A 19,028-nucleotide genomic window follows, 5' to 3' on the forward strand; every position below is an offset into this window, starting at 1 on the left:
GCCTGGTCATGTGCTCAGAACAACCACTGCAAAAACAAACAGGCCCAGAGACAGCAAATGTGAACTGGGACAACACTAAAGATACTAGCCTATACTCTTTAAGACAGTAAATAATAAAGAAATGTTTATCACAGCAGAAGAAAAGCAGTGAGCCACAAAATGAAAGTTTTAAACAGAAAAAGGAGCAAGGAGACTCTACAGAATGCCTTTCACTGCAAACAAGTCAGATATATGATACACTACTTGGCAGGAAATTAGAACAAACAAATAATTGCTTAACAGATACAGAAAATTTCCCATTAATACCTTTCACACAGTGAATCTAGCTAAAAAGCTTTACAAACAGTGTGACAGTAAAAACCTTATTTATTAGGCCCTGTAAGGCAGACAGTTTTAGTTTACCCATGCAGATTAGTTAATAGAAATAAAATACAGCAAAAGTATGCAGCAGACAATAAAAAGTGCTATACATAAATTGCTAGAAGCAATAACTAATAAAAATAAAAACAAATAAAAATAAAAAATTGCTGTACATAAATTGCTAGAAGCAATAACTAATAAAAAAATAAATAAAAAACAGGATACTTATTGTTATATATCTCAGATCATAGTTGTAGTCAATGCCCCTTCTCCACTTGGCTCAGTGTGTATAGACAGAAATCCTCACAAAGTTAGGGCTTAAATGCCATAAGATATAACCTTAAACTTTTTTTAAAAAAGCTCAAAAGAACCAATGGTTGCTTACTGCAAGCCCTAGACCATCTAACCTCAACCAGCCAGTAGCCAATAAATGCAATACTGCCATGAAGGTAAAGAAAGGCTTCTGCTAATTCCTGCCAATTCAAGATGGCCTGGTCATATGCTCAGAACAATCACTGCAAAAACAAAAAGGCCCAGAGACAGCAAATCTGAACTGGGACAATACTAAAGCTACTAGCCTACACTCTTTAAGACAGTAAACAATACAGAAATGTTTATCACAGCAGAAAACAGCAGAGAGCCACAAAATGAAAATTGTAAACAGATAAAGAAGCCAGGAGACTCTACTGAATGCTTTTAACTGCAAACAAATCAGGTATATGATACACTCCTTGGCAGGAAATCAGAACAAACAAATAGGTGCTTAACAATTAGAGAAAATTTATTGCTAATACCTTTCCCACAGTCTAACTAGCTATAAAGGTTTACAAACAGTGTGACAGTAAAAACCTTTTTTACCAGGCCCTGTAAGGCAAACAATTTTAGTTTAACCATGCATATTAGTTAATAGCAATAAAATACAGTCAAAAGTGTGCAGCAGGCAATAAAAATGTTATATATATAAATTGCTAGAAGCAATACCTAGTAAAAATAAAGCAAAAAAATATACTTATTGTTATATATCTCAGAATATAGTCAAATGTAGTCAAAGCCCCTCCTCCACTCGGCTCAGTGTGTATAGACAGAAATCCTCCCAAAGTTAGGGCTTAAATACCAGAATATTCAACATTAAACAACCTTTTTTAAAAAAGCTCACAAGAGCAAATGAGTGCTTACCACTAGCCCTATACCATCCAAACCTCCCCCAGCCAGCAGCTAATCAACACAATCCTGCCACAAAGGTAAAGAAAGGCTTCTGCTAATTCAAGATGGCCTGGTCATGTGCTCAGAACAATCACTGGAAAAAACTAACAGGCCCAGAGACAGCAAATCTGAACTGGGGCAATACTAAAGCTACTAGCCTACACTCTTTTAGAAAGTAAACACTACAGAAATGTTTATCACTGAAGAAGAACAGCAGTGAGCCAAACAGATAAAGAAGCCAGGAGATTCTACAGAATGCTTTTAACTGCAAACAAATCAGTTATATGATACACTCCTTGGCAGGAAATCAGAACAAACGAAAAGGTTCTTAACAAGTACAGAAAATTACCCATTAATACCTTTCACACAGTGAAACTAGCTAAAAAGCTTTACAAACAGTGTGACAGTAAAAACCTTATTAATCAGGCCCTGTAAGGCAGTCAATTTTAGTTTAATCATGCAGATTAGTTAATAGAAATAAAATACAGTAAAAAAGTATGTAGCAGGCAATAAAAAAGTGCTATACATGAATTGCTAGAAGCAATAACTAATAAAAATTAAAAAAATTAAAAAGAAGGATACTTTTTGTTATATATCTCAGATCAGAGTTGTAGTCAATGCCCCTCCTCAACTCTGCTCATGTATAGAAATAAATCCTCTCAAAGTTAGGGCTTAAATTCCAGAAGATACAACCTTAAACAACTTTAAAAAAAAAAAAAGCTCAAAAGAACCAATGAGTGCTTACTGCAAGCCCTAGACCATCTAACCTCCACCAGCCAGTAGCCAATCAACACAATACGGCCACGAAGGTAAAGAAAGGCTTCTGCTAATTCAAGGTGGCCTGGACATGTGCTCAGAACAGCTACTGCAAAAACAAACAGGCCCAGAGACAGCGGATCTGAACTAGGACAATTCTAAAGCTACTAGCCTACACTCTTTAAGACAGTAAACAATACAGAAATGTTTATCACAGCAGAAGAACAGCAGTGAGCCACAAAATGAAAATTTTAAACAGATAAAGGAGCCAGGAGACTCTATAGAATGATTTTAACTGCAAACAAATCAGTTATATGATACACTCCTTGGCAGGAAATCAGAACAAACGAAAAGGTTCTTAACAAGTACAGAAAATTACCCATTAATACCTTTCACACAGTGAAACTAGCTAAAAAGCTTTACAAACAGTGTGACAGTAAAAACCTTATTAATCAGGCCCTGTAAGGCAGCCAATTTTAGTTTAATCATGCAGATTAGTTAATAGAAATAAAATACAGTAAAAAGTATGTAGCAGGCAATAAAAAAGTGCTATACATGAATTGCTAGAAGCAATAACTAATAAAAATTTAAAAAATTAAAAAAAAGGATACTTTTTGTTATATATCTCAGATCAGAGTTGTAGTCAATGCCCCTCCTCAACTCTGCTCAGTGTGTATAGAAATAAATCCTCTCAAAGTTAGGGCTTAAATTCCAGAAGATACAACCTTAAACAACTTTAAAAAAAAAAAAAGCTCAAAAGAACCAATGAGTGCTTACTGCAAGCCCTAGACCATCTAACCTCCACCAGCCAGTAGCCAATCAACACAATACGGCCACGAAGGTAAAGAAAGGCTTCTGCTAATTCAAGGTGGCCTGGACATGTGCTCAGAACAGCTACTGCAAAAACAAACAGGCCCAGAGACAGCGGATCTGAACTAGGACAATTCTAAAGCTACTAGCCTACACTCTTTAAGACAGTAAACAATACAGAAATGTTTATCACAGCAGAAGAACAGCAGTGAGCCACAAAATGAAAATTTTAAACAGATAAAGGAGCCAGGAGACTCTATAGAATGATTTTAACTGCAAACAAATCAGTTATATGATACACTCCTTTGCAGGAAATCAGAACAAATAGGTGCTTAACAAGTACAGAAAATTTACCGCTAATACCTTTCACACAGTGAAACTAGCTATAAAGGTTTACAAACAGTGAGACAGTAAAAACCTTATTTACCAGGCCCTGTAAGGCAGACAGTTTTAGTTTAACCATGCAAATTAGTTAATAGCAATATAATACAGTCAGAAGTATGCAGCATGCAGTAAAATGTGCTATATAAATTGCTAGAAGCAATAACCTGTAAAAATAAGCAAAAAAAAGGATACTTATTGTTATATATCTCATATCAGAGTTATAGTCAATGCCCCTCATCCACTCGGATCACTGTGTATAGTGAAAATTAAATCTGTTCCTCTTGTCTGTGAGGCAAGTACCTTAACCATTATACAAACCCCCAAACCAATGTACTTGTAGCTAAGAAAAAGTAGGTAAAGTGTCACTTAGCAGTCTTGCGTATCTATTGATAAATTATCCTTAATAGTGAAGCTTTTCAATACAAAGTTATATCAATGAGAGTGTTTGACAGTTTGAAGTACTCTTAGGTTTATAAGTTCATAAGTGTGTACTAGGCTAAATGCCCTGGAGCCTTTTCAAGCCTAGCCAAAACAAATTTGCTGAGGCACTGTGCCACCTGATGTTAGTTCACAGTGCCACTCTTGTTTAAGGAATAGATCTGGGAATGCAGCAGGTTAGTCTTTTATGGCCAGAGGTAATGGAACCACTCGAAGTTGAATTGTATGTGCAAATTCATATATCTTTACAATGTATTTTCTTCTCTTTCCTATTAACATTTCAAATGCTGGAAAACATCATTTTCAGGAACAAACAAATAGGGACCGAGACTCTTATGTTGTAAATGATAATTCATGAATACTATTTCAGTAAAATGTACCCTTACTGAAAGACAGTCCTAATGTGATTCAGTAGCACAAACTGAACAAAAACAAAAACCATGATGATTTTTTTTCACAGATATGTTCTCTCCACCCTACCCTCCACATACGCATAAACAGCCTCCAACAAGCCAGATTAATCACTTTCTATTTTGGTTTTCTAATATCAGTAGTCAAGCCACTTTGAAACATCACCCCACCCACAAATAAAGCCCCTATCTGAGCTCACAAATAATACCCTAATGAAACAATATATGCCAAGTATGCAAGTTATCCTTTAGGTGGAAAAATCTTTTAAAATTAATTTATTCATTTAAAAAATAATTCCCAAAGATGTTGGTATTAAATATATAAGTAAAAAGTGAAATGTCTCAGCACCTGTTCATTTGGCTATTAGTCATGGTGTCGTAATAACTTGTAATCTTTAGATAAGGGGTTAGTATTGATCCCAAAATATTCAAGTGCATTATCTCTCAAGGACATATGACAGTAATGCCTGGTTGAATGACGTATTGGTTAATAAAACAGAATATGATACTTTGAAGTACCTCTGCTTAGTGAATTTAGTAAATGAAAATAATAATTTACTTCTGAGTTTAGGCACAGAACAGTTTTACATCTTTGCTTGAAATATCTTTGCATTGAATTTAAATACTTTTATGTTTAAAATATATATTTTTTTCTGTATATTAGAAGAGATATACTATCTCAAGAACAGCTAAGCTAGTAGAAGCAACAGAGCAAGGCAGTCAAATTTATCCACTATTATTTGCTCTGGCAAATATACTTCTTTCCTGTCAAATAAGATTTGACAAGAATTGTTTCAGTTTAGGTATAACTTATTATATATATTATTTGTGCTAGTATAGGTTTTAGTATTAGCTTTCAGATTTATTATTAAGTATCACTGTACTGAATTTTGAACTCTGATTTTACATATACTTAAATGTGTTCTTGTGTACCATTAGCTATTCTGATGAAGTCTGGTAATTCAGTCAATGCCAAACCCACTCAATTAAAGTCTTAAATTTGTATATTGTGCTTACTGGTTTTCTGATTTTATTTTATTTTTTTTTTTTTGTTTCTTTTTGTTACTGTTGTTAATATAATGAGATCAAATGCTCAGTAACATCTAAAAAATATTAATCTAGTTTATAGTCCTATCATACATTAAAAATTAACCATTCTAAGACAGAGAGCATTACCAAGTAATGTTGGTCTCTCACCCAAGATACTCAGACTGATAATTTTGTGTAGAAGACAGCAGAGGTACAATATAAATATATGTAATAAAAAACGAATTTGATTAAAATGAAAAGTAATATTACAACATACACCTTTACCTTATTTTGTAACTGAGCTCCATTTTTATGCCACTTGGGTTCAATCTTAAAGCCGTACAAATTATAATACTGCTGTGCATAAAGATTGATCTCTGTATATAAAAACTTACATAGATGATTGAGGAAAAACAGAAACTCTTAATGCATACTCAATATAGTTGTTGTTGTTTGTCTTTCGGCTTTTTCCCTGTAAGGGGTCGCCACAGCGGAACTCCGGTCCACTAATGATTGGCAGTAGATTTTTATGAAATGCAGAGGTGCCAACTCGACGCCCAACCTTCAACGAGGGCAAGCCCATATACGCACGCATGTCTTTCAAACGCTACCCAACCGCGGGGAGGACATGTAGACTCCACACAGAAGGTACTCCCATGCCAAGCCGAGAATCGAATGGGAGAACCTAATATAGTATATATTAAAAACAATTTATACATATAATTTAATTTCTAAAGAATTGCTGTATGCAAGATCAGTAAGTAAGCATTAGTTTATTGATTAATAGTGATATTTATGAATCCCATAATCAACATTATCATCTTTTATCTTTGTGATTTTAAGTCAGTTCCCTTGCTTGCTATGAGCACTTGTCCAAGCAAGAGTAACACACACACAAACACACAATGTGCATATGCTTACATTCTAGCCTCCAAACACAGTTCCAACAGGTGCATCTAAACTGATGATTATTTTATTCCCTTCTTCTACCATGACACTAGGAAAAAATAAAGGATGCCATTCTGCTACATTCATTGCTGACTGACTTATTCTTGAGTAGGTGACAATGTGGTTGCTATATACAGAACCCACTTTTAATTATAACATAAGTATAATTAAATGGCAATTAAGTTATTATTAGCATTATGTTCAAAAACCATAAACTAATCATGACTTTTCAGGGTCTTACCTCTTCATAAAATGCCATTATTTTGAGGGAAAATAAATTTCTTTAAGCAAATTTATCTGTATTTTAAGCCCCACCAAGGGAATGCTGCTATGTTTAATTGAAAGTTAAACTTTTCAGATATTATAGGACATCCGCAGTGGTGCAGCAGTAGCGTTGTTACCTCACAGCAAGAGGTTCTCCCATTCGATTCTTGGCTGGAGTGCAGGGAATGCCTTCTGTGTAGAGTCTGCATGTCCTCCCCTCATTCGAAAGACATGCATAAACGGGCGTGCCTTTGTTGAAGGTTGAACGTCGAGCTGGCACCTCGGCATTTCTGAAAATCTACTGCCAATCATTAGTGGACCAGAGTTCCGCTGTGGCGACACCTAACCGGGAAAAGCCGAAAGACCAACAACAACATATGACTACTTTTAAACAATCTCTCTATTCCCAGTAAAGTATAAGAAATATTACCTATGTCCACAAACATCCAGCTTTTATTTTCATTTATATCCACAAATATTTATCTTTCTTCTGTCAGTATCTGTGTGCTGTGTGTATCAGCAAACTCTATGCTTAGTAATACTGCAATGCTAATAGTATTAGTTGATACAAAACAATAATGCTGAATGCTTGGGGCGGGTATATAAGCAGGGTACCACCGCAGTATTTACCTTTAAGAAGAACCACATATACTCTCTCTGTGATTATTTCTCATATTAACTCCTGTTGTAGACTAAAGATAATATACCAAAAGCTGCTCAAAATTAAAGAACCAACAACTAAGAAAAGATTGTTACTCACATTTAAGACTGCATACACTTCTATTAAATACGTTTTAATGTAGGTGTTTTTGTAGTATTTCAAATGAGTTGCAATAATGTGCAAGAAATAAGATATATCTGATGACAAAGATATATCTAACTGATATAACATGCATAATGTAATATGCCAGTAAATCTGATTGTGTTGTTTTATTTCATTCAAAAATAGTATAATTTAATGCTGGAAATCTGCTGGTTCTGTGTTGAAGAAATACATAATTCAAGGACTCAACAATTTCCCTTTTTAACATTTTAGAATTCTCAATTAGACCCACTCATGCACAAATCATGACTTATATTTTAGTAAGAGAAGCACACCAAAGTAAATGGCTGTAGCTGGTAACCACTTGTCAGTCAGAAATAATGGACTTTTAAAATACAAATTAATAGAGCGTGCAAAGCATTGAATAACAGCACCAAGATAAAATATGCTAAACTTTATCAAATGCCATTTTGTCCATTTCAAACAGATTTTTTTAGAAAAGGAAGCATGTTTACAAGTAATAGAAAATGCCATCCATTAAGGATAGTATATCTGAATGATAATGGATGACCTTTGTACTTATTCTTGCAGAAATTTGTTTTTTAATGAATCAGTAAACAGAGCATTACCTGCATATCATCTGCATCACATTGAAATAATGTCCTCACCATGGAATTATTTTAAACATAACCATAGTATATGCATGAATTATTTCATGTTATCCTAGTAATTTCATCATATGTTCTTCAGATGCTTCTGTTAAATCATGACTTGTAAAAATATAAAAATATGCCACACTTGTTTTGCTTCCTGTCGTATTTCATTTTTGTTACCCATTGTGTAATATTTTGATTATGTTGCACACCTGTTCATCACTTAAATAATCTTTATTCGTCACTAGTTCCTCAACATACATTTCAAAAGAGCAGGCCTCAGTCCACATCTACATGTATCACAGGTACCACAGAAATGCACATGAATTAAAGACATAACAATTATTTCTGACTGACAAGTGGTTACCAGCTACAGCCATTTACTTTGGTGTGCTTCTCTTACTAAAATATAAGTCATGATTTGTGCATGGGCGACACAGTGGTGCAGTGGATAACATTGTCACCTCACAGCAAGAGGTTCTCTGGTTCGATTCTCGGCTGGGGTGCCTTCTGTGTGGAGTTTGCATGTTCTCCCTGTGTTTGCGTGGGTTTCCTCCGGGTACTCCGGTTTCCTCCCACATTCCAAAGACATGCATCTGGAGCATTTCTCCCCGGGCCTCCGCTGAAAACAGGCTCTATGGAACCTAGTCGGACATTCCCGGTCAACAAATGTTAAATAAATAAATAAAACAATTCATCAGGCAATATGATTAGCATATGTTTGTTTTATAATGCTGCCAATGTTGCTTGCAGTGTAAGTATTAATTTGTTTTAAGTAACACATTAGCATATCTTTGCTTTATAATGTTGACAATGTTATTTGCAGTGTTTTAAATATTAATTTAAGCAACACTTAGCTTCCCAGATTGCCTGATGAATTATGTCTGTGGTACCTGTGATACATGTAGATGTGGACTGATGCCTTCTCTATAAAACATCATTAAAAAAAGGATATAAGAGCACAAGCATACATTGATTGCAATAATATAACATATATCAAAATAGTACTTTATTGCATATCTGAATTTCGATTTTCCACTCATCATCACTTCTAAACTGGGAAGTATATATATTTACCTGTTGAGGAAAGGCAATAGAATGGTTTCAAAAATACAAAAAAAATTTTTTAGAATGAAGGGGTTGTCATAGATTTGAATAGTAATTTCAGTGACAGATTTGTGACACAGATTAATAAGCATTATTAATCATGTGGTTTATGTCATTTGGTGATACATTGCAGTACATGTGCAAACCAAGCCTATTGGAATTGTGTGCTACACAATCACAGGTGGAACACATATACATGATGCAGGCAGGGAGATTAGGCACTTTCAGTAGAGTTTGCCAAATTTATGATCAAACATCTCATCTGCCACATCTCTGCTTATTTTAAATTTTAATGGTTTTAGTATAATCGACTTTCTTAATCCCCTTGAATAACCTAACACTCCCTCAATCAGGTCGGACAACACATTTTGTTTTTGAAAAGTACTTTTGATATGCACATTGAAACTAGATGCCTTTCACTTAATAAAAATCCTTATGTAATGTAATCAAGCTGTAACATAAAAAAAAACTCAAGTAACTTACTTTGAAATAACTTGCTTTTGCAATAATATAACAAAAGATAGGCAAGATAAAGTAATATATGGAAACTCCTGAAAAATGTTTTGTTAAAAAATTGTACCTGATCAGTACATTCACTGACTTTTCTGCAATAGTACATTCCCGGGATTCCAGCATCACAAAAGTAACCCATTCAGTGCCAAGATCATGGGCAACTACTGTATACACTGATTTAATATCAATTTACCTAATAAAGTATATTTTCTAAATTTCACATTCATAAGCTTATCAATAAAATTAATTGAATGTCTCACATTTGAAGATCTTCTAACATCATCAACTATTATGCCAATAATCATAGAAAATGGTTCTGTAATAGAACCCTGGGAATGATCCCTTTGTATCCAACTCAGTGCTAGTCCTTTCCTACAACCCCCTTCTCTCAGATTGTAATCTTCTAGCCATTGCTTATCTGTATTGAGCCCAAAAATATGGTGGTCACTTGCTCCTGATTTATCTAATCACACAAACTAATCACTGTTGAGGCCACAGTTCAAACAATAGTGGTTAAAATAGTTTGAATACAAATGTCCAGCTAAACGACATGTCACCTAGCCAATATCTCCAGCTGCATAGTACCTTTACCTCCCACATACCTTATCCATCTGAATAATTCACTTATCCTAAACTATATTTCTGTTTACGACAGCTGTTCAATACAGGTCCTGAAACCATGTTTGTGCATTGTATGAAAGATTCTCTTCCAAACAGTCGGATCTGATGACTTCAAATCAGAAAGTGGCTGCAGGAGGCAGGTGAATGGGTGGGCTAATAGGAAGAGGTGTGGCCAACTAGAAAGGGGCAGGGCTATGGTACAGTGGGATCAATGCTGGCCATGCTTAGCAGTTTACATGAAATAAATGCCCAGTCACTATGGAAGTTTAGGGGTTATATGCCTTAAAATCTAGACTTCAGATGAGATATTAAAATGAAGATCCCACCTAAATATCCTGGTATAGCTCATTTAGAAGCAAAAGATCCCATGTCATTTATCAGAAAGAATATGGCAGATTCTTAGCTAAACTGAATACATGTAATGTAGCACCACTATGCACTCCATTTGACAGACCCACATATTTAGAGTGATCCGCTTGTTTCAGTGCAATAAATAATATTAAGTGGCTTCAGGTAACTTGAATGTCCTTCGTTGGCTTTACAACTTGCTCTCATGCACATTCATACTGAATGAAAATGACGACTCTGTAGAAGAAGCAACCTACTTCAGTCTTTTGCAAGGTATGTTCAAGTCAAAACAGGAAAGAAAAAGGCACCTACTGTATTTTTGTTAATTGGACACCAACCTGTGGTGTCAGGCCACTGAATCCCTTGACTTTAATACAATCTAACCTGGTCTGAAGACATTTTTAAAGAGTGTTCCTACTGAAAAGTAGTTGTGCATTTCAAGCCTCAAATTCATCAGAAAAGTTATTCTTACATCTCTTGCTAAGTTGTATTATGTTTTATTATTATTATTATTATTATTATTATAATACCCAGTTGTAAATAGAAAACTATGCAGTGATTTAAATATGCATGTTATCTTTAACTATTACTTATTGCATAAACACATTTCAAAGAATAATTCCATGGAAATTACTATTATATTATATATTACCTACCTGCAATCCTCTGATCTTAGTACCAGGGCTGCATTTCTCCAGCTTATGCTTTCTAACAAACTGAAGTAATTTCAAAAACATTAATATTTTTATAAAGAAAGCACAAAACATTAATCAGAAGATCACAAATAGACGTCTTGGATTCAGAATATGGAGAAGGAGCATTTGTCCAAATTTAATATTTTATGTAGCAGGATGTTTCTCTGTTTCTTCAGTGAATTAAAAAAAAAGAGTGACTTATGTTTAGTGCAGTTCTTAAATTAGTATAGTTTGAGCACTTGTGTTTTATTTCTTTTTCCTGGTATAACCTTCTATTTCATCAGTGCCCTCTGTAAAAAATAACTTGTCTACCTGTATGTTTATGACATCTCTATTTGTTTACGTTTGTTTAGCCTGTTCTTTGAAAATGAGTCCTTCATTAACATATTGAATTTCTGAACCTTTCATGTTCAATACTTGATAATTCACATTTTTATACAGTTGCTTTGACATCTGTAATATGTATTCTCTGTTAAATGTTGCAAGTGTTTGGTATTTCTATTTGCTGCACCTGGTATATGTATCATATTGCAGACATTTCACCTCTTGTCCCTTGATCACATTTCTCCCAATGCACCTGATAGCAGTCTTTAACTGTCAGTATAATTTCTAGCATTATCTGCCCTATAAGCTCTGCTATCTGTATTGCTTCTAATGAGCCAGTGACCTGACTGCCACAGCACATGAATGTGGTTTCTTTTCTGTATATTGTTATGGTGTATTATTTTTCTTCCTGATTTTTTTTCTTTTTGCTTTCAGTTGTGTTCTGGAGACTTCATCCTCAGGTTTCCTCCCTATTGTAAACTGGCAATCACCCAGGAGGGCTAACACTGTAAGCAGAATGTAAATAAATACACATTTAATAATCCTTTGTGTTATATATAATACATTTACTATGTTGCCTCACTATGTTTGTATTAGGATATTGCTACTTAGTTCTGTGCCAGGGTTGATGAAATAAAGCTCACTACCCTACCTCAACCAGCCAGTTAACAAACACATGTAAGCAGGTACATATTTATATGTACACACCTGCATAAATAAATAAAGACATATCTGGAGTCTTCTTCCAACTGCTGAAGACTTAGAAACTGTTATTTATGAACCTATCTAGGAAATTATACAAACAATACATGCAGGGGTACAATCTTTTACTAGGTACCCTGAGCCAAATGTTTCTTACTGATTTTCGATCCTTTTTTTAATAATATCAGTGCTTCCAATTTTTATGCCCCAATGTCATATCAGCCCAACTAAGGATGATCTTAAGAAAATAAGTGCAGGTGGCGTTTCTGACTGCAAGTGTGCAAAGACTACTGTAGTTCCTAAGAAGTGCAGGTTTATTTATTAGTGCAATGGTTGATTTGATTTCTAATGCACAGACCTATTTTCCAAACATTTATTTTTAAAAAATGCATTCGGGAAATCACACTGAGGCATTTGACTAACACATTAGCTCCTGAATATTTCCCGTTTTAGATTTATTTATGCCTTTCCTCAGCCACCTGTAATATACTTTACAGCATCCATATGATCAGGACCAACTAAGCAGAAGCGAATCATTCGGAGTGTGATTGGGTGTACCCCTCTTTCACTGGTGAACTGCTGATGTAGAGCATCCACTGATGTAATGTTATCACACACCTCTGTGACTGATCCGAATGCATGAAGAACCCCCCAAAGATGCCTACAATCCAGCGAGGCTATCTATGGAAGTGACGCAGAGGAAACACATTTACGTTTCAGGGCTGCCCCAACGCAACAATAAAGCCAGCCCCTGACCTGGAACTAGTGGGTTGTCTGCAAAACATCAAGAAAAAGTTTTGGGATTACCAAGGTAAATTAGGAACACATTGCAAAATAATATTTAATAATAATAATAATAATAATAATAATACAATTAAAAAATCAGTATACAGCAGAATGTAAGCGCCCCCTTGCTGGCTTTGAGTAACTGCTTTATTCCATTGCAATGAAATAATTAAGGCACCTCATCAGCTATTATCACAAATTGATATGGTACCCGAGGGTGCCCTAGCAGGCTGGGAAAGGCTACTACTACCACCTCATCCACAGAGAAGAATATTCAGGGGTACAGCATGACTGGGAATAAACCAAGGGATACATCCACTCTGAGGGGACCGTGGTGACATTCTACCCTGTCCATTGTCCCTTGCCCGGTTCTGCAGTATCAGATGAAATCACCTCTGCAATAAACAGTCTCTGTGGGGACACTGAGGCAGAAGAGGAGTCACATGTTCAATTCTTTCTGCAGCAGCATATTGTCTTAACTCACACCAAGTTAGTTGTCTGTTGCATAAAAAATGTAAGTGTGATTTTGTTTGCCAAACCTTTTTTGTGTGTGTTAACACCCAATAGGCGCTGGGTGGAGGTTTGAGTGTGTTTTGTGCACTTTGTACTTTACTGATTTTTTTTATAATATAAACTCTCAGTATTTTGTATTGTTTATCACTACTCTGCTTTGCTGATGCTGACTGTCTCTGCAGGGCTTTTCATTATCTTCATCACCATCGTCATCGTCACCACTGCCCAACCCCCTACCAGCAGAATGAGGATTATCACCACCTGGGAGGTGATATTTGGTTATTTATGTAAACTTGCTTGAGCAGCTTTTCTTGGTTTGGTTAAGTGCACACGCCCCATGCTATAGACCCACCACAGTACTAATATTGGGAAGTTTAGGAAATATGCTCCTTTAGTCTGTAAAGCAGGTGTTGTCTGCGTTTTTAGAAATAATTGGTTCATTGCTGAACCAAAGTGCCATGGGAAAATGGCTGTTGAAAAAAGAATTGGTGAACATTTGATAGTAGTGCCTAAATGACTAACTATACTAAAAGACACCCATGAGCAATGAAATGGTTGTAGCAATTTCCTTTTAGGACAAGGCCTGAGCTTTAATGTGCAAGTTGTGCAGAACTTTACTCTTTGACTGTATATATTTCTTCCCAGAAAAATAATAATAATAATAACTTGGAAAATATACTGATCTGAAATAAAAAAAAACAATTATGCTTTCATTAGGCCAGTGGTACCTGTTTATTGAACTTTGATGAAATCTAGTGCTCTAATTCTGATTATGTTGTTTACTTACTGCCTGCATAAACTTCATTGGACTGCACAGTCTCAGACTCTCTAGTCAGCTCTCAGTGCCTCAGTCACTGTCTGATGATCCGATCAAAGTTACAAACTCCTCTGTCTAAACTAAACCAAAGTACTGCAGTCTTCTACTGATTGGTTTCTCACTTTGTTTTTCCCAGCATGCAAAGCATGAGAAGAGAGTGAGAACTAATCAATAGCCATCCAGCCATCCATGTCAAGTACATGACTGTGGACGTGGCAGTTCGATCCCCTTCCACTTTACTGTGGTTACAAACCACATAGACATCTGGGCATCACACTGATGCCTTCTCTCCTTAATCTGAACTGCTTTTACAACAGTCTGGATTTACAGAAACTAGTTTTTTTTTAAATCCAGAACTCACTGAGCATGCACAGTTCAAGTCCTGGGACTTTAACAGTGAGTCATTCGGATGCGCAATTGAGCAGCCAGCCAGTATACTATACAGTAGTATATATACTATACAAATACATATTTTGTTTTTTAAATCATTGTTCTTTCTTTTTCTTTCCACAGCTGGGGGGAGGGGGGGTTACAGCCCTGCAGTCTGATGGAACAATTTGCCACTGTTTCTAAGGAAAAAAAGCTGGGAATCAGAATTCTACAGCTAGCTTCTAATGACACTGAGCCAATACTTTGAAATGACTGCCATGTATATTATATTACCATAGTACAGATGTTACTGAACACAAGTTGATGTTTTTAGATTAGAGGAGAACATGTAGATATATAATAAGAGAGCAAATAACACTATCATTCTGAAGGTGTCTCTAAATATTACTAAAAACTAAGTACATATTTTGGACCATAAGTCTGAGTATATGTGTAGTCCTAAAGAAAAACTACATCTTCCCCTACAGTTTAACTCAACTCGTAGGTTGCTTTTCTGCCTACAGTACGATTCAAGTTCTGCGTAGGCACGTGATACCTGCTTGTACTTTATAAAACTTTCATTTCCTCACTTTGATATCAAAGGAAGGGAAAGACCACCCATTTTTTTTTAAGCTTAACTTCTCACATAAGTTGTAGACGAATTTATCTGCACCTGCATGACATACCACAGACACAGGGAAATTTGTAGTCAGGTAAGGCTGCTGTAAATAAAACAGAGAGGTGTGAAACTATTTTCCATTATCTGTATTGCAGAAAAGAAGAGAACTTACACTGATTCACAGCTACGTCCAATGTAGCCATGCCTTTCATATCAAAACAGAGCAATTACATTGGTCAGTGGTTCAAAGGTAGTTGTCACCTCTTTTGACAAATTTACATAAGCAGCATCACAGTACTGAAATGCTAAATTTTGAACTTTTTGTTTATACTACTTTACATTTTAAGATGGCTTGAATGTAGCATCAAATAAGTCTGCAAGTTTAGAGAAAAGACAGAAAATATTTTTGTCTTGCAAAGTATCAGCACATTTACCAACATGCGGGGGGCTGTCAGTTCATCTTGGACTACAAAAAGATACTTTGAAAAAAAACCCTGCAATTTAGCAACTGTTTTAGTTGCAGCTGTATAATTCCTTAGTATGCTGTAAAACAAGCACTAAGAGACAGACAAATGAGGGCCATTCAAGAAATAAATGAAGCAGTCCTGTTACAGGCAGTATCTAAGATGACAGAGACTGACATTAATCCCATTATATGTCAATGGAATGGGAATACACCACTACTTTCTTATGTCTAGAATGACTCATATAAGGCAGACTTGAAATGGATTATGGGGAAGAGAAAAGATTAAAAAATAATAAGACGACGTTGATATGTCACACCTCATTCATGGCCATTTTGCAGAAAACATATTAAAGTTCTATAAGAAGCAGTCAGAGTGCTTTTGACATGTTAAAATAACTCAGAAAACAAAGGTTGAGTGAAAAAATAGATTCTTTTAGTTCAAAGGTAGAGTTTTCCTTTAATGTAGTTTTAGATATCATTCCAGGATAGATGTAAAGGCATGCCGTTCTAGTATTAAACAGCAGTACACCACTGTTTGCTTAGAAAAAATGATTTTTTGAGAAAATGGTAAGCAATATTTTGAATACCATCCCTTGAAGTTAATATGGGATGTTAGAGAGTAATCCAGGATGAGGAAATGTTAAACAAGCTCAGAATACCAGTCAGAAAATGGATATTAACTTTGATAAAGGCATTAAACTCCTATTTTTAATGTTAGGAGTCTTGAGTAATAAAATCTCAGAGATGCACATCTTGCTGGTGTCAAAACAGATGAATCATTTTATCAACCTAAATACAAAAAATGTCAGTGACAGCAAGGGAACTGAATGTGAAACCATATTTGTACATAAATCACTTGCATACTTTATTAGTGAGATAAACATTGTTAGCGTTCACATCAACAGACAGTAAAGTACGGTTGTTTGTGGAGGATATTTTTCTCAAGCAAAAGAAACCTGAAAAAGTGAATAGCTGTCAGGTTCTTTGTGTCAAAGAGAACCGTAAAGTTGAGTTACTATTACTAGGAGACAAGATGCCATGACAGTTATCTGCTAGCACATCATTTGGTTGCACACAGTTAATAATCATGATTACCAAAAATGGACAGTAAAATAGGAGTGCAATAAAGTCTGTATTAGACTGTGACAAAAGCAACAAACAGCTTTAGGGTCATTACTATACTGTCCTACAATCTGAATGACCATCTGCTGGTATTTACCACATAATGCTTATCCCATGCAAACTCAACTATTGAAAACAGCTGTAGCATGTACAGCATTGTTGGTACACAACACAATCACAAAAAAGACAGATATCTTAAACAACCCTCACAGCTGTTAAGCTCAGTTTTTCTGCTAAGGAATTAACAGAGACAAGGGGTAGGAAGAGAAAGAAAAGCTTTAAAAGTAAACATTTTATTCAACCGTTCTTTCTTTCTTTAGCCAAACAAAGACTTTAACTTGTTTTAAATTTTTCCTGCCACAGTTCTGTGATTTACACTTCTATGAGGCAGCAGTAAGTGTGTTACAGTTTTCAAAGCTGCACAGCACTCAGCAATAGTACATTGTTCTTTCTTGAACTATTATAGTAAATCAAAGCACTTTAAGCTGCATGAACTCCAAAGCTTTATGATAGGGTCTCTCCTGCTTCTCTCTTGATATAAATTTGATTCACATGCTTTGAAAACATAATCAAATGGTTCATAGTTTTATATGTATATACATGGCTAACAACCTCTAGGGCCCATATAACTCTAGACATGCAACCCAGATTTGACCCAGAAATTTCATATATATAGGGGTGATTTACTAACTGACTATGTCCATCAAACGCATAGCATGTACTGAACGTTTAAACTAACTTCCATTTTCATATATGATAAATGGATATAGTTCACTGAATTGGACATAGCTCTATCTTGTACCAAACCTACATGAGACTAATGTATAGTGATGAATATATTCCATAAAAATGTACATGGAAGCCTGTCAAGTTGTAAAGAAAACAATATTTCAAAGTGTAAGAAATCTACTGAAGATCTATAAAAGGAAAGATGCATGGAAGATATAAAAAAGCACCATAAACAACAACACACACTGTTTATATCGATAGCAAATCCACAATTAAAATACAGTGATTAATAATAACATTGTATTTTCAAACAATGTATTTGCAAGTACACACAACTGAACATATGTAACGTCATCAGTGATAATTGTCTTCAATATACTGGTAAACAAATTTCCACATACAAAATACTGACGTTTTAAAACTGGGAGGAAATTGTTAAATTGTGACTGACATTTTGAAGAGTTAAGATATTACAAGGCTGATTAAATCTCTGCATGGAGAAAAAGAGAGAGAGAGAGATAGAAAGAGAAAGAGATAGACAGGTCTACTCAGAATTTAGAGACTGTTTTGGGACTCTCTTACAGGAATCTCATCTGTGTCTCCACAGAAAAAAAGAATCTATACAAACTCATTCAGTCATTATTAGAAAATAAGTTCAAACACTAACGGTGGCAATATAAGCCACTGAAAGCACCATATGAGGAGATAAATCATGGAGAGCAGTTCACCTGATTATGATATTAGATATAGAAGTTACTGTGACCCTTCTTTCATATATGTTAACCATGTGGTTGATAAGTAAAACTCATCCTATTTATTCCCTATCCTTGTGAGAGCCAATTAGGGTGCATCCATCATCCAGGCAGCCACCCAGGGATATTTTTGTGATGCACCTAACATAGCACACTGCACAATTCCATAAGTGATGAATGCTTTGCCATGCAGTGTACCTTAGTGAGGTGTTTTTACCCCCCTTCAGTGAGTAGCAGAACCTTTAAGAAGGCCATATACCAACTTGTAATTAGGTGTTTCTATGTGATCCTGTATCTATGTCTTGGATTCTAGCACACAATGTACAACCCAGGTATACAAATCTCACCCTCTCCACTGATACAGATCAACAGATGTTAGTTCCATCTCTACTTTCACTCTCCATATTAATTTCTGCAACACCCAGTTGACTAATCAAACCCAGGATATCTGTTTTTGCAATCAGGTCTTTCTCTCTCTAGGTTTAATTTCTCCAAGTACTTTGGGTTTCTTATTAGAAATTATGTTC

At 35.3% G+C, this 19,028-nt stretch overlaps 1 protein-coding gene across 1 annotated transcript in view; it reads right to left on the bottom strand.

Annotated features, from left to right (window-relative positions):
• Positions 1-19,028, bottom strand: part of LRP1B (LDL receptor related protein 1B) — a gene marked incomplete at its 5' end in the record, with an annotated part of 5,941,474 nt that overhangs the window by 4,984,061 nt on the left and 938,385 nt on the right. The window contains one exon of the mRNA XM_044073672.1: positions 15,556-15,562. Coding sequence (XP_043929607.1) covers positions 15,556-15,562 — 7 coding nt within the window. The remainder of the gene's footprint in view (positions 1-15,555; positions 15,563-19,028) is intronic.

This window comes from Protopterus annectens, chromosome 6.part0 (assembly GCF_019279795.1).
Source record: "Protopterus annectens isolate FY-2018-M chromosome 6.part0, PAN1.0, whole genome shotgun sequence".
Lineage (NCBI taxonomy): Eukaryota > Metazoa > Chordata > Ceratodontiformes > Protopteridae > Protopterus > Protopterus annectens.